At 53.5% G+C, this 16,746-nt stretch overlaps 1 protein-coding gene across 4 annotated transcripts in view; it reads left to right on the forward strand.

Annotated features, from left to right (window-relative positions):
- The window catches only part of ZSWIM5 (zinc finger SWIM-type containing 5), a 155,806-nt gene that overhangs the window by 119,413 nt on the left and 19,647 nt on the right, over window positions 1–16,746 (forward strand). For all 4 annotated transcript variants that reach the window (XM_039483752.1, XM_039483750.1, XM_039483751.1 and 1 more), the window contains exons 3-5: window positions 797–945; window positions 2,018–2,168; window positions 14,623–14,802. In XM_039483752.1, coding sequence (XP_039339686.1) covers window positions 797–945; window positions 2,018–2,168; window positions 14,623–14,802 — 480 coding nt within the window. The remainder of the gene's footprint in view (window positions 1–796; window positions 946–2,017; window positions 2,169–14,622; window positions 14,803–16,746) is intronic.

Consider the following 16,746-nt stretch of genomic DNA (forward strand, 5'->3'; position numbering starts at 1 on the left):
TGTTAGAAAATATGGCTTGACCCCTGCAAACCTCGCTCACACAAGCAGATCTGCTGGAGTCGATGGGGCCACTCGGGGGAGTGAGGACTGCTTGTCTGAGGAAGGTTTGCAACAATCGGGGCAAACAGAAATCTCCAAACACTAGGAAGAGCCAGAGGAAAACCTCAGCCGTCTGCTGTAGTGACATTGGCCCTATCCTCTCTCTATTTCAAAGAAACCAGACTCACTCCTTATCTTTTCTTTAACCTTGCTTGGCAGAGGTGCGTGGCGGGGAGTTGGGTTCATTTTATCCCTCTCCACCACCAGTTTGGTTCGTCATCTTGGGCCCTGATCCTGCCAGTGGATCCACACGGACACCAGAATGCCTTCTGGCACAGGGCTCACCGGGGTATAATTGCAGGATCAGCGCGTTGGAGTGTGAACTGAGCCCTTCGATGCCTGACTCCAAACATTCCCCAATTCTTTGACTTCTCCCCTTTCACTCGCTTCGCTGGGGAGTTCCCTTCCACTCCTGTTCGCGTCGCCCGGCCTAGGTTGGTGACAGAGAAGGAGAAACACAAGCATTCGCTGACCATTACAAAATGAACCATGACAGGTTCTTGGTGATGGTAGGGCCTGTAGAGGGCTTGATGCTTGTTTCTCTCTCTTTGTTAACGAGCGTCACGTTTTAGGCCTCACGCCAGCAGGCAGCATCTCCTGCAAGTCGTTGGGCCTCTTCCACTGGGGAAGCGTGCGAGGGGAGAGCGCTCGGGTCTGGCGCCTGCAGCAATAAACGTGATCGCCTCCCTTTCCGCAGGTGCGCCAGACCCCACCGCTGGGGCCAGCATCGACGACGAAAACTGCTGGCATTTGGACGAGGAGCAAGTGAGAGAACAAGTGAAGCTGTTCCTGTCTCAGGGCGGGTACTACGGCTCTGGGAAGCAGCTCAACTCCATGTTCGCCAAGGTGAGCCGCTGGTTACTCTTCTCCTTGTGGAGTTCTCTGGTGCTCATCCCCATGTGCGCCTCACCCTGTGCTCAGCTGGGAATCGTTGTGTGGGGGGCTGGGCTTTCACAGGCACAGCTCGGTCCTCTAGTGACATAGCGTGTTGCCATCCAGCATGTCCGTTCCAGGCCATGATCTCCCCACTAGGCTGCCCAGAGTGCTCCAGGAAGTGGCTTCCTCCTCGCTCCCAGGTCCCCTGCCAGCGTGGGATGTGGGAGGGCTGCCAAGCTGGGCATCCAGGAGCAATACAAGTGAACGCTTGTGGATGGCGCTTGCAAAGGCGGGTCGCACCGTTAGTTCTGCTCCCGTCATTAAGATCTTTAATGAGTCAGATCCCAATAAAACAGTAGTTCTGTAGCCTGGGATGGACATGAGGGCTGGGCTCGTCAGCCCTGTCAAAAGACTCTTGGGTAAGTTACTGTCCTCTAGTAGCCTGGATGGTGACCATGCGTTGCCTATGGCAGTGGTTCTCAACCAGGTTCATGGACCCCTGGGGATACTCAGAGGTCTGCCAGGGGGGACATCAACTCATCTAGATACTTGCCTAGTTCTACAACAGGCGACAGAAAAAGCACCAGCAAAGTCAGTTCAAACTAAAATCTCATACAGACACTGGCTTGTTTATACTGCTCCATATACGATACACTGAAATGTAAGCACAGAATTTCTGTTCTAATGGATTTCTAGTATAATTATATGGTAAAATGAGGACCGCAGCAGTTTCAGTAACAGGGCGGCTGTGGCACTTTGGTATTTTTATGTCTGATTTTGTAAGCAAGTCGTTTGGTGAAACTTGGGGTCCACAAGACAAATCAGGCTCCTGAAAGGGGGCCAGAATCTGGAAAGGTTGAGAGCCACTGGCCTAGAGGTAGCACAGCATCCTACTCTCCTGCTGGCTCATGTGATCCTGGTGAGATGGAGCGTGTCTCCGAAGAGCCTGAACGTGTCTTTAAAAACCACCTTCTCTCCAGCTGACCCCTCCCATCTCTAACCTAAGGACTTCTCCCAACCTCTTCCTCCCTCCCCGCTTCAGGTCCGTGAGATGCTGCGCATGAGAGATTCCAACGGCGCCAGGATGCTGACGCTAATAACGGAGCAGTTCATGGCAGATCCCCGGCTCTCCCTCTGGAGGCAGCAGGGAACGGGCATGACAGACAAGTGCAGGCAACTCTGGGATGAGCTGGGTAAGTTTCCCATCTTGCAAAGAACAGCAGGGCTGTCGGGGCTGCCAGTTTGTCAGGTCAGTTGTGCTGGGAAGGGTGGGAAAGAACTTGTTTTAGCAGAGCGACCGGAAAGACCGTAAGTACCCAGCACTTTGTGACTCCGCCAGCCGTCCCATGGGCCCTAACGGGCTGCAGAAGGCTAGACAGGTACATAGGCAGTAAGGGGAAGGGTGAGTTTCATAGCAATCGATCAGACAGAAATTAATTGCTTTTTCCTCCTGATTTAGCTTCTCCACTTTAGAAATAACCAACCCACCCACCCCTTTTCTACCCAGGAGACGGAACTGGTGTTAGGGTGCAGGTGCCTGTGCTGAAAGCTCCTCGGCGAAATGTCTGCCGAGGGACGTGAGGCAGCTGCAAGTCCTAGAGGCTGCTTTGGGAACAACTTGGCTTGGGGCTTAGCAATGGGGGTAGGGAAGGACGTTCGTCTGGCTGGCTAGAAATCTCTGAGTAGACTTTGGTTTGGGGCTGGCAGCTCTGGCAGGGGGCGTCATGCCCTGCTCCCTCGAGCCGTCTGCCTGTTGGATCTCCCTGCTCAGCCTTCAGCAGAGAAACCCGTTCAAAGGTTCAGGCAGTGGCTGAGGTCAGAGGAGCTTTGGGGGGACCGCACCATTTGTTGCCATGGGCTGGAAATAGTGTTACTAGCGAGCCCTAGTCTGCAAGGAGAGAGGCGGCGTCTTCAGCTTTGTCCAGGGGAGCAAAGCTTTTACCCATGACAGGCGGTGGGGGCAGGTGTGGGGGAGGGAGTGACGCTTTTCAGGGTTAACCAGGGTGATTCGTTGCCAGCTGCTCATAGACGAGGTTCCCTCCTGCTGTGTTTGTGGGGGTGGGAGGGATTCTCCCCAAGCTGCAGGCAACGCAGGCGCACGGCTCCAGGGGCTGTCACACGCCCCCGCCCTTCTCCACAGCAGGTTTACACACCCGACTTTGTTACACTCAGGTGCCCGGTCCCTTGTCTTCTGGACGCTGCAGAGTGCCCCGAGCCGTGAAAACAGAGCACCCCAGTTTACCAGCTTCCCCTCAGTTCAGCGCTCTTCTTAGCACCAGGCACTTAGACGGGTCCATACGAAAACCAGATCAGTTTGTTTAACAAAGCTCGAGTTCCAGAGCCAAATAAAAGCCAGTGGAAGGAATTGGTTACAAGTAAAGGAAAACCCCAACTTGCGGTCTAGAACCTGTACAAGTTACTTTCCTAGCTGACGAGATATTTTTCCCCAGTGACCCGTCCCCACAGTGCTGGTCAGTTACAGAGGTGACGTTCTGCCGGAGGTGAAGTTGGGAAGCAGGCGGTTGTGATTCACCCCAGACACCTTGGATAACCTTAAGCATCACCGAGGGTAGCAAACATGGCACCTGCCTTTTCAAAGAGGTGCTGCCGTGATCCTGGGAAATCCTTCCCAGGAACTGTCCTTCAGTGCCAGATGAACTGGCCTGAAGCAGTGATTGGAGTGGAAGAAGACATCCAGCCAAACGTGATTCATAGATTCTAGGACTGGAAGGGACCTCGAGAGGTCATCGAGTCCAGTCCCCTGCCCTCATGGCAGGACCAAATACTGTCTAGACCATCCCTGATAGACATTTATCTAACCTACTCTTATATCTCCAGAGATGGAGACTCCACAACCTCCCTAGGCAATTTATTCCAGTGTTTAACCACCCTGACAGTTAAGAACTTTTTCCTAATGTCCAACCTAAACCTCCCTTGTGGCAGTTTAAGCCCATTGCTTCTTGTTCTATCTTCAGAGGCTGAGGTGAACAAGTTTTCTCCCACCTCCTTATGACACCCTTTTAGATACCTGAAAACTGCTATCATGTCCCCTCTCAGTCTTCTCTTTTCCAGACTAAACAAACCCAATTCTTTCAGCCCCTTCATAGGTCGTGTTCTCTAGACCTTTAATCATTCTTGTTGCTCTTCTCTGGACCCTCTCCAATTTCTCCACATCTTTCTTGAAATGCGGTGCCCAGAACTGGACACAATACTCCAGCTGAGGCCTAACCAGCGCAGAGTAGAGCGGAAGAACGACTTCTCGTGTCTTGCTCACAACACACCTGTTAATGCATCCCAGAATCACGTTTGCTTTTTTTGCAACAGCATCACACTGTTGACTCATATTTAGCTTGTGGTCCACATAACCCCTAGATCCCTTTCTGCCGTACTCCTTCTTAGACAGTCTCTTCCCATTCTGCATGTGTGAAACTGATTGTTCCTTCCTAAGTGGATATACTGGGGACAAACAGCCCGATTCCCGGGAAGGAAAACCCTGCTGCTTTGATTGATAATTCTGAGCACGTCAGCAAAAGCGGGGGAAAGAGAATCCGCCGGGAGCTATTAGGATTTTCAAAGAGTCTTTAATGCAGGCCGGCCTGGGAGCCTCGTGAGGAAACTTAACCAGTTCCAGGGTGAGGTGTGAAGTTCTCTGGGGATTCCTTGCATGATTAGTGGTGAAGCTGCAACTGAGATCAGGATCCTGGTGTGGCTGGTGCTGCCCAAGCACAAAGTTCCCCCCCTCAGGAGCTGTCAAGCTAGATAGGCCAGAGACCCCTCAGGGTGGAAGAGGGTACGTCTGCCTTGCACAGAAAAACCGGGGCACCGAGTCTCAGATCCCGGGTCAGCTGAGTCGGCTCGAGGGGCTGCTGGGCTATAAGTAGCAGGGTAGACATCCCCGCCCGGGCTCTGAACCCTGGCGAGGAGGGAGGGTCTCGGAGTCTGGGCTCCAGCCCGAGCGGGAATGTCTACGCTGCTGTTTTTAGCCCCACAGCCCCAGCCCGGGTCAATTGAGGTTTTTCTTTGCAGTGTAGACATATGCACAGGGAGGGGAAGGGTCTTGCCCAGAGTCACCCAGCTGGGTCACTTGGCCAGGAATTGGTCTCCTGAGTCCTAGTCGAGTGTCCGAGCCACCGGACTGCAGCTTTGTAGACTAGTGAAGTCTCAGAAAACAGAGTAGAACTAAACGGTCCATTTTCAGCATGGCAGAGGGCGAGTGATGGGGTGCCCCGGCGTTGCATGCAGGGCCCGGCACTGTGATATTTATCAGTGATCTGGGAAGGAGGTGAGCAGTGCCATGAGTACGTTTGCGGATGACACAATGGATGAGGCTAGCCAAAACGAGGGCAGCATCTGAGGAACATCAGAGAGACCCACCAAGGCTAGGCCAGTGTGATAGCAGCTGAAATACAATGCCAGCAAATGCAAGGGAATGCACGTTGCAAAGAAACATCCGGGGATCTTTGGGGACGGCTCGGTCAAAAAGGCAAACAACCGGACAGGAAGAAGAAACATTGGAATCCAACTGTATACAGCAAATATGATAATGGTAGTCTGTAAATCCATGTACAGCCTCCCTGGAATGCTGTCTTCAGACCGTCACCTTTCAAAAGGAGACAATGGAAATAGTGGGTGTTCAGAGATTGGTGATGAAAATTATTAGTGATGTGGAGAGACTTCCGTCTGGCTTAGTGAAGGGAGGAATGAGAGGAGACGGGATGGAGGTGTACCAAATAGCGGATGGTTTGTAAATCGGGCACTGCTCTATACTCATTCTCCTCATACAAGAGCCAGAGGATATACAGGGAAATTTGAAAGATAACAAATTGTAAGCTGATAAAAGGAAATGTGTTTTTATGCAATGCGGTTAATCTGTGGAACCCACTGCTGCAAGGTGTGATTGAGACCCAGTTTAGTGAGATTAAGATTAGGGTTTGCCATACGTGAGACAGTGGTGAAAACACTTGGGCCCTGTCTACACTTGTGTTTACACCAGTATTAGCACCAGTGCAGCTCTACTTGTGGTAGAGAATGACACACCTTCAACACAAAGCCATAAGATGTAGTAAGGTAGCAGCCCTGTACCTGTCTGATTAAATAAACTGGACTACCCATAACCTGGCTTTGTGGGATGAAAGAGAAAACGGCCCTTTAAAAATAATGGGTTTGGACACACTTAATAACAAATAATTATTTGTACAAACCTCGTTTACGACTGGAAAAAGACCAGCCTTAAAATAGATTGTGGGTTTATACTGGGTGAAAAGTGAAGGGTTTGGCTGAATTTTGTAGTTTAAAACCCCCTCAAAGGCATAATTTGCTTCTGTCTAGCCTGAGCATGATTTAAAGTGGTGGGCTCCGAGCCAAAGGAAAGACCCGGGCTGGGGTTAGTCTGAGAGCTGTGTCGCTTCGGAGGGTTTGCAACAGTGCATTAGGATTTAAGATTAAATCCCCATCATGAGAAATGGAAAACAGCTGAACTGCAGCCTGACCTTAATCTGCCTGGAGACGGGTTTATTCATCTCCCCTGTTTGTTTACAACAGGGCATTTCCCCTGGTCCGGGAGGGGACGGGTGTTGTAGGAAATCAGAGAAGTTCTTCAATTCTTTGCAAACTCAGGTGTAGAACGTCAGTGTGTGTCCTCTTCAGGGAGGTGACCAGAGAGATTTGGGGCCGGAAGAAGCTCTGCTAGCCCCCTTCCTCCCATCACCCAGCTGAAATCATTGTCTAGGGGCTCAGTGGAATCATGCTGGGCAGATTTCCTTATCGTGCCGTTTCCTGAAAAGTTCAGCTGGAGGGTTATATAGCAGCAGAGCGGACAGTGCAACTAAACACAAGTCAGCGTGTGTGTAGGAGAAAGGGATACGTAGACTAAAACCCAGCCCTCTAAACCCAAGCTCCGGGAATGGTCTCGTCAGCTGATGTCATTTGACCGAAGGGCAGGTAAAACCTTTTTCCATTTCCCAGAGAATATCGTGTTGGATTCATCCCACTCTACCAAGTGACACATCCGCTTCGCACAACCTGCAGGGTCCTCAAACCACTGCAAGTAGAGAACTCTAGGCAAGTGGAGGTTTTGGGGTGAGGAATCAGAGTTAAAATATTCCCCAAAGGTCCCACAAACTACCTGGCAAAGCAGCGAGTACTCCCAGCACCTCAGCTTCGCTGATTAGTTTGAGCCAAGACCCAGGGCGTGTCACACCGCAGTGTAGGTGCTTCCTACGTTGATGGAAAGGGTTTTTTCATTGATGTAACTAGCTTAGTCTCCAAACTCAGGCAGACTCGTAAGAAGTTAATCATGTCCACACTGGGTCAGACCAATGGTGCTAGCCTCTTACCCGGGCCTTGGGGAGCTCTTTGCATCACACCCATCTAACCCAGCATCCTGTCTCTGACAACAGCCAGCACCTGGGAATGAACAGAACAGGGCGATTTCGAGTGATCCATGCCGTCGTCCAGTCCCAGCATCTGGCAGTCAGATGCATGGGGGTGGGGCCCTGATCATATTGGCTAATAGGCATTGATGGCCCCATCCTCCATGAATGTATCTCATTCTTTTTTGAACCCAGTTATACTTTTGGCCTTCACAACATCCCCTGGCTACAAGTCATGCAGCCTGAACCAGAGACCTAATGAAGACTCGATTCAAAGCCTGGGGGTCTGATTTGTAAAGCTGCTGAGCAGTCGCAGCTCCTGTTTGATTTCAGTGTTTGCTGGGGCCCATCAGCTGTTGTGCAGCTCTGGGGCCATTTGCAGAGCGCAGTCATTAATGATAATGCCTTTCTGTTTCTTTTCACTTCCCGGCATGCCAGTGCTTAAACGACGGCCCAGTCTGGGCAGTTACGCTGCTGTGCTTAGTTGCTGACCATAAATGCTCCTAAGCCGCTTCGAGTGTACAGAGCATATAGTTATCAGCTGCAGTTAAATGCACGGTTCCACATTCCTTTTCCTGGCTGTTTGCATAGAGAAGAGAACAGCGCTAGTAACTGCATGACTATGTTCCAGCGCGGGCGGGAGCAACTTCATAGTTAAGGTTGCATTGCAGTTTTCCATTAAAGAAGGTCTAAAATCTCTTCGTTTCACCCTTTAGCGGCTGATTTAGTTTCCAATACTGGGACAGTCTGATCAGAAAACCAGTGAATATTCTTTGGAATCTTTTCAGTGACCTTTTAGCAGAAGAAATGTTTCAGATGATCCGTTCTATTACGTTGCCTCTGTTCTGTTTGGCTAGAGGAGTCACGCTCCTCAGAAATACCAAACTCGATTTTACCCCCTCTTTCATTCATGTCTCCGGCAGGCTACTTTTAAAATTAAAACCCGGGGGGTTCCCCCAGCTCCCCAGGACCTAAAGTTTTGCCAGGATAAGCTGACAAGTGGTGGCGGGTCACACACAGGCTCGTTTCGGTGCTGTCATAAAAATGTTGACTATATTTAGAACAATTCCACCCTCCAGTATCATCCATTCATGGAGATTTCCTGCATCTTTCCCTGACTGTTACCTTGTAGCCCACCTTTGGCATCGGATGCTATAACTGATTCTCATGCCAGTACAAAACCAGGGAGAGAATTGTGGACAGTGGAATGTACGAAAGCCATAGCAACCATATCATCAGCAGCAAACCCGGCCACGTAGAACCGAGACGCCTGCTCAGAGTTCAGGCTGCACTTGGGTTGTTCAGGAGGGGGGCAGCGATATGTGCGGCCTGTTTCCTTAGCGTTCGGTTTACGTTGGTGCGAGATGCACTCAACATTGCCCTATTGCTGTCATGTGAGACTGGCCGTTCCCCGGCTCAGTCAGGAGAACAGTTCGTAGTCGGCATTAAACCCGGAGATGCTGAGAACTTCCCTTTGGAGTTTTCCTTAGGTGTATTAATGGGGTGACAGTCAAAGGTGTCGAGAGCACAAGGGAATCTAGGTCCGTGACGTGCCCAGGGCCCGGGAGAAGGTGTGCGAAAGCAGGTGGGAACTGGCTTACCTTGCATATCATCTGCTACACCCTCATTTCAGGTAACATGGTGCGTCACTCACATCAGCAGAGATTCCCTGTACCTTGTTACCAGTGTGTAACTCACGAGCTCATACACGTTGCCTCTGAACCCAGCCCTTGCTATTAAATGTACAGGACTAAAATCGTCCTCGGCGTGTTGTCTTCCTGTGCTGGGTCACCCCACGTAGGTCTCTAAGACTCTTCTTGAATCCCCTGTGATCCAGGTGCAGTTCAGGTGCTTTCTGTAAGCCAGGGGAGGGGGTAAAAGTCTGCAGGGGGCCAGCTGTGCTCTGCATCACATCACTTCCCAGCCTCTCGGAAAGAGCAGACTCTTTAAACTGGCAGCTTTGGAAACCCAGCACTGCTCCGGGCCATGCAGCTGAACGGGACGCAGGGAAACTTCAAAGGAAGAACGGAGCTCGCTGTTTTTCCCCTTGAAGGGAGCCAAACCCCACAGGAACGGCTCTTCCCGGCTGTGCTGATGCAGTGCCTTTCTGAGAGGGTGGAGGCTATGCGGAGTGCCCATTCTGAACATGCAAGCACTCCTGCAGCGGAGACGCCATGACCACTAATGGGAACCAGAAGAGTTTGAGGCACCAAATACATGGGCCGTGTGTTCTGTGCAGGAAAGGACCCCCATCTCCGTTTGGACCCAGCGGCAGCAGCCGCCCCTCCTGTCTCTCCTGCACCTCTGCCCCAGCGGCAGTTGGACTGTGTCTTCACTCGGTTTCCACGGCCAGCTCTCTGGAGCAGGGGCACCGCCAGGCTTTGCATGCGTGAACCCCCCTGCACACCTCCAGCGCTATGTGAATAGTGCCCCGGTAACAGCAGCATCTCCACTGGGAACAGCGACTGCAGATCACTGGCCCTTCTGCCTTGAAAATGGTGTGAAATCCCAAAGAAATATTGTTAAAATGTCACCTTCTTCCTCAGCAGAATCTCCGCTCCGATCCTGCTTCCTCCCGCCTTCCACGTCAGCTTCGCGCCCCTTGTCCCCTGGCACCACTGGGCGTAACTGCGCTGCCGGCCTCGCTGCTTTCACTTCAACCATCTGTGCGGTTCCCGAGCCTCCTGCCTGATACCTGGCTCTGGGCCATTCTCCTGGTCCCTTGGGCTTGGAACTGTCTCCTTGTGGGCCAGGCAGCCCAGTGCCAAGTCCCCCGGTGAAATGGCCCACGGCGCCTTTCAGCCAGATGCCCGGAGTGGCCCAAACGGTCGGTGTGTACAAGGCTGGAAGCTCCTGGGGGCGAGGGACGTCTCTCCGTACGTGGGCACAGCGCTGAGCGGTGCAGGGTGGACCTGAGCCACGGCTGTTGACTTCACTGACAAAACACAGTTGTTTGCTCCCGTTAGCCCTGCGGGGCCGGGGTGTCTGTAGTAGGGCAAGATGGAGTCTGTGCTGCCTGAAGCGTCGTGAGCCGAGTCGTGTGCTCTGAATGCAGATCCCTTATTCCCGGTGCGGTAAGAGGCAGAGAGAGCCCAGCTGGAGCTTACAAAACCCTCAGTCATCCGTCGCCCTGTCACTGGACCCCTGGAATCCTTGAGGGAGACTAGGGGCTTGTCTACACGGCGAGTTAGGCCTTGTCTGCCTTGACGGCAGCATGCAGGGTACGTGCAGCTACGCGCCCCGGTGAAAAGCAGGCGGTGTTCACACTGTCGCTGCAGGCGGCGGGGAAGGGCTCCGGCTGGGAGGGGGCAGGCGGCGGGAAGGGCCCGGCTGGGAGGGGCAGGCGGCGGGAAGGGCCCCGGCCAGGGGCAGGTGGCAGGGGGGCAGGTGGCGGGAAGGGCTCCGGCTGGGAGGGGGCAGGCGGCGGGGAAGGGCTCCGGCGGGGAGGGGGCAGGGGGCGGGGAAGGGCCCCGGCTGGGAGGGGGCAGGCGGCGGGGAAGGGCCCCGGCTGGGAGGGGGCAGGCAGCGGGGACGGGCCCCGGGTAGGGGGGCGCAGGCGGCGGGGAAGGGCTCCGGCTGGGAGGGGGCAGGCGGTGGGGAAGGGCCCCGGCTGGGAGGGGGCAGGCGGCGGGGAAGGGCCCCGGCGGGGAGGGGGCAGGCGGCGGGGAAGGGCGCCGGCTGGGAGGGGGCAGGCGGTGGGGAAGGGCCCCGGCTAGGGGGGTGCAGGCGGCGGGGAAGGGCCCCGGCTGGGGGGGGCAGGCGGCGGGGATTCAGCAGGACTGCACACTGCAGTGTGGACATGAGGCCCTGCTTGGCCGTATAGCGGCTCACAGGGCGCATGCCCTACGGTTCTGGCGTGTCTCTGCTCACCTTAGCGGCGTCTCACCGTCTGCCCTGCTGTTGGGATCGGTGCTGGGGGCAAGCAGCGTGTCCGCTACGTGTTACTGAACCACGGCAAGCCGGGGGGGTGGAGCTCCATGCGCCAGCTCGCCTCTTAGTCCCTGCCCACGTGGCCCCTGCTGCTGCCACACGCTAAACGTTCCGTCGTGTGCGCTGCGACCCGGGAGCACGTTGGCTTGCGGCAGCGCACATGGGACGTTGCTGCCTGGCAAGTTAGTCCGCTGTAGCTTCACCCCCCGCGGGGCTTGCTGTGCGCTAACTCTGAATCTGGGACCCCGCAGTGCACATTGGTTCCCTTTCGATCGTAACGTCACTTCTAGCGAAGAACAGGCTGGATTCTCAGCTGGCAGAAACTGACGTAGCCCCGTGGGCTTTGCTAGAGTTGTGCTGCTCGACACGAGCTGAGAGCCTGACCAGGTGTGCTGTACCCGCTGGCAGAGGAAAGGGGGATCGGAAACCAGCCACTGGAAACATGGAAATGCAGGGCAGTGATTGAAAATGGGATGAAACCTTTTCATGAGCCAAGAACTGACTTCTCGTATGCCACCCGCCTGTCTGGTGTATTAGGAACCCAGCACGTTAAGGTTTCTGTGCATGCGTTTCGCATCAGCTGCGCATTATCGTGATGCTCGGCTTTGTCCAGGAATTGTGAGATCAATCGAATGGGCTGCGGCCTGCAGAAACCTCCCTTAACGATCCTCGTTCTTTACGGACTCGCTGACGGTCGCTTTGGGGGGTGAGCCGGTGGCCAGTTGCGGGCGTGAGGCTGAGAACAGTTCTGGGCTAGGAGGGAGAGAAGCAGCACGCTCTTTGCTGCCCAGGGTCCAGCCCGTTAGCCACTTCTGCGAGTCGGAAGCCAGCCCTGGCCATGGGCTGGGAATGAGGGAATGGTGGTAAAAGGGACTGTCCAGAAGATCTGGAAGGTTTGTGCAGCATTTATGGGCTGTGAACGTCTCAGGAGGGAGAGCTGGGACCTTGCCGATGGGCCCAATTCTGCAGTCCATAATCAGGCTAAACTGCCACCGAAATGAATCGAGTCAGAACTGAGAGAAAAACGAGGATTGGCCCCCGAGCCTTACCTAGTTCTGAGCCTTCCTGGAGCTGGAGGGTGACTGCTTGAGGCTCCAGGGTCTGGATACTACAGCCACTTGCAGGGGAAGGGAAAGGCCTGTTTGCAGGCCAGCTGAGTTACCAACGTTTCCAGCCAGAGACCTAGTTCCAGTTTGTTCTCCATGAGCTGCATAGCGTGGAGACACGGCTCCTTCCCCTTAGGACAGCCGTCGAGTGCAAACGCCATCCAGAGCCATGGTGTCGAGCCGTTCTTGAATCAGTCCTCACGGGCCGGACCTGGCAGGCCAGTGTCCACGTACCCTGCACCCTCCCCCGCAATCGGCATTGCTCAGCGTCGGCGTTCGCCATCTCAGCTGAGACCCCAGTGGCTCTGAGTCTGGTGCCGGTTGAGGTGGTTTCTGCACGTGTTGCAGAGGCTGAGAGCGAGCCCTGGTCAGTGGTTGTCTAGAGGGCCCAGCTGCACTCAGCACTCAGCAAACCAGGAGGTGGTTTGTGAAACATTCACCTCTGTGCATGGTAGCAGGAGGTGTGCTGGGAACAGGGGAAGGGCAGATTGGTTCTCCCGCAGCAAGCCACCTGCTGCTGCCTTACGTTACCATGCTGTCAGAACCAGGCGCTGTTTGGTTACGAGACCTCTCTCTGAGTCCTTCCCCCCGGGGCCAGGCAGGACACAGGCCCCCTCACCCCGGGCCACAGATGTTAAAATGATTCTGCACTCGAGCTTGGCCAAGCGGGCAAAGTGTCAACAGCTGCATTCATCTCTCGTCACTCCAGTTCCCCAAGCGCTGTCACCTCGAGGCTATTGGGCAGCCGGGCGTCGAGTCTCTAATGAATACCTGGGGGAGGGAACGGGGATCTGGTCCGGCATGCAGCAGAGGGTCTGTGATCTGCGAGCGGCACAGCTCTCGGATGCTGACTGCTGGCTGGTGGGCTGCCAGGAGCGCAGAGCAGTGAGCTGCCAATGTGATACTGACACCGAAGTCAGATAGGACCCCCGAGAAGATGCTCCAGAGAGCCTGTGTCCCCTGCTGACATCCAGGGCTTAAAATCAGATCAGGGTGTGACCTGAGGGGAAGTGGTGAGGCTGCAGCCGGGAACCATGTGACTAACTTGACTTGCATGTGTGCCACAGGCTGGAGTGTCTGAGGCGGCTGGATTACGCTGAGATCAGTGCGAGCTCCTTGCATTAATAAGAACATTTTTCACCCAGAACTGCCATACAGCCCACGTGCAGAAAGGGATGCAGGCGGCACGTTGGCCTCCTCGGCCTGGCACGTCAGTAGAAGCATCTGTGTGATGCAGCCTCCTCTGGGGTAGAACATAGCAGCTGTTCTACAGTGCACAACAACGCTGCACCACAGGGTAGGACGGGAAGGGATGGAAAATACTGTATCATGTCATTACCCCAGGTGGGGTAGGCGGCAGGGTTTTGCCCTCATTTATACCCCTGTGAATACCATTCCAGAGAGTGGGGGTGCAAATGTGTACAGAGAGCAACATTTGGCTCTGGTCGAATGAAAAATGTCACTGGATCTTAACGGTCACAGACGCTCACAACTTTGGGGTTGCATCTCATCTAAAAGACAGCACCTGCAGCAGCACAGCGCCTCCTAGTGCCGTGCTGGGGCATCTGTTCGATAGGGACTCAGGGAAGAGTCCCTATCGAACAGATCGTTTTTCCTTTTGCCGGGGCGAGTGGGCTCCTGTCCAGCCTGTGAGCTCTCTGAGTGTCGCAGCCCTGGAGCACTTTGCCTCCAGGACACAAACTCCAAGTGTCTCTGCTGAGGCCTGGGGACATTAGGGATTAAAACAAAAATAAATCAAATCTCCATTTTGAATAGTCGAATGCAAATGGCCCAAAGAACAGTGCCAGCTGCCATCCTGCTGTAGGTTTAAACCAGTGGGGACGTGGGCAGGATCAGAGTCTGGTTGCTCTGTGGAGAGGCAGACTCCCCAGCTTGCCAGGGTGGCTTTGAGCTTGCTTTGATGTGCAGTTCAAACAGTAGATTTGTCCTGGCAGACAGAAGTCCTGTCGAACGAGCAGACAGGCTCCCCCACCTCTTGAGGTTATAATTTAGCTTCATTATAGAGGAGTTTTACTTGCGTTTTTTTAAGTTTCTAAATCTGCCTCCTGGGCTCTGTAGCTGTCCCTGCAATGGGCTGTTGATGCTTTAGAAATGTTCCCAGCTTTCGTTGCAGGTAGGAGGGTGGAGGTGTTAGCTAAGCCAGCTAGCTGAAGCCAGATCACGCTGAATCGTTTTTCCATGCGCGTGTGGGTTTGTGTGTCATTTTCTCTTCCCCGTAGGGGCCCTGTGGGTGTGTGTCGTGTTAAATCCGCACTGCAAGCTCGAAGAGAAATCCTGCTGGCTCCGGCAGCTCCGGAAGTGGGGCGACATGGACGTGTGCCCGTTGGAGGACGGCAGTTACGGCAACGAGCTTCCCAACATCACCAACGCACTGACGCAGAGCTCAAATCACAGCCAAGGTGAGTTGGGACTGCCTGCTGGGAGGGCTTCACTGAGCCGCCTCCAGCAGGATCTCACCAGATGTGTTTCCCTTGGTTCACCTGTAGTTGGCATCAGCTGGATATAAATGTAACAGATACAGGCAAGATAAAAATCTCACTACAGAAAATTCCTTGTCCTGTGTTAAATGGTTTTTCGCCTGTATCAATGCACTGTACCAAAATAGCCGCACAGGCTGAGTACAGCGTGATAGCTGCGCTAGAGTGGGTATGGCAACAGTCAAACGTGCTTTGAAATACAAGTGGTGGGATTTTTGAAAACCCCTCATTAGCTCAACTCCGCTTCCATTGAAGTCAATGGGCGTTTTACCATTGACTTCATTAGGAGTGGAGTTAGGCCAGCGGCAAACATGTTTGAAAATCTCCTCCCAGAACAAATGTCCTAGAGGCGAGAGTTCTCCCAGCTGCGGGCGGAGGGCACAGGAGCCCAGGGGCTGGGCTGGATGCTGTCCAGGATACACGCTCAGTTGGGTGCAGACTGCAACATGAACCGTGACTTCAACTTGGAAGAGGCTCATTTTGCTTCCTGCTCTGCTCTCAGACCCTGAAACAAGGCTGCTCCAGTGTTTCTGGTCAGTTTCACAGCCCAAGTAGGAAGCTGCTGTGGGAATTTTCAGTAGAAAATATTGTCTTCACTGGCATTAATTTGAAATGTTCATGAAAAAGTTCTATTCTGTTCTACCTGTTTGTGAAACAACCTAATGATTGGACCTAAACTCCTCGCCAGCCTCCCTTTAATGCCGCCAGCGCTCTGTGAACTTAGCTCCAAGTGGGCAGTTGAAAAGCGAGACAGAAATCCGGCCCTGTGTGAGTTTAAGTGAAGTTGAGCTCTGAAATCCTTGATGTATCCCTGTATATTTCCACACGTGGGAGGAATTAGCTGATGCCGTAGAGACCTTGCCAGTCACCATCTTTTTAACCAGTTGTTTAATCTCACTTAATGCTCTTCTATTTAGATTTTAGCTTGTGCATTTCAGTAGAGAAGTTATTAACCTGGGCTACTGAGTGCAGCGCAAGTGCAGAGCACGAATCAAGCAACTTGTTTGTGGAATATTCATTAGCACTAAAAGATTTTCTCAAACCCTGGCAAAGCGCTCGATCCCTTTAATTGTAAGCACCTTTTTTTGTCTTTGCTCAAAATAGACCTTAATTGAAACATGCTGCTCTAGCGCTGTCTGCATCTGCTGCACCAGAATTGGTCTCCGTGTATTTGATGCAGCCGATATGGAAAGGGGGAAGGGAAGCAGCGATACTGCGAAGTAAGCTGCACTCTTCTGGGTGTAATTAGTGTTTGAAGCCTTCCCACTAATCGTGCAGTCCCCCAGCAGAGACACCAGCCGTGGTGCAGGCGAGCTGGGTGCTGACGCCCGTTGCAGATAAGCTCAGAACCAGATGTGCTCTCAACTTGCTAGACCTTCACGTCTTAAATGCGCTTTGTCAAGGACCATCTTAATTTAAAATGGGCTTAGTGAGACTTGGCGTTACGCTGGGGAGCAGCCTCGCCTCCTGATCTGAGCGCAGACCTGGGAGTCGGGACTCCCGCGTGTGGTTCCCAGCTCTGCTGGTGTCTCACTGGGTGACCTGGGCAAGTCCTGCGAGCTCGCTGGGCCAGATTTGGAAAGGTATCAAAGGCTGCAGATGGGTACCCAGTGGGGTGTCGAAAGCGGCGAAGTGTCAGCATCTTTAGGCACCCAAATACCTTCCAAAATATGGCCTGTGGTTTCCCCAACATTAAAATAGGGCTGAAGGGAGGGACCATTGGGATCATTTTGTCTGACCTCCTGTAGATCGCAGGCTGCATAGCACTGACCCACCTCCCAGCAGGGTTCGGAGGTTCCTGTGTGTAAAACACCTGGAAGATGTAAATTCCAAGAAGCCCAGTGGTTGCCATGAGGTTTTAGTGTT

Source organism: Mauremys reevesii, linkage group 8, assembly GCF_016161935.1.
Source record: "Mauremys reevesii isolate NIE-2019 linkage group 8, ASM1616193v1, whole genome shotgun sequence".
In the NCBI taxonomy this organism is placed as follows: Eukaryota; Metazoa; Chordata; order Testudines; family Geoemydidae; genus Mauremys; species Mauremys reevesii.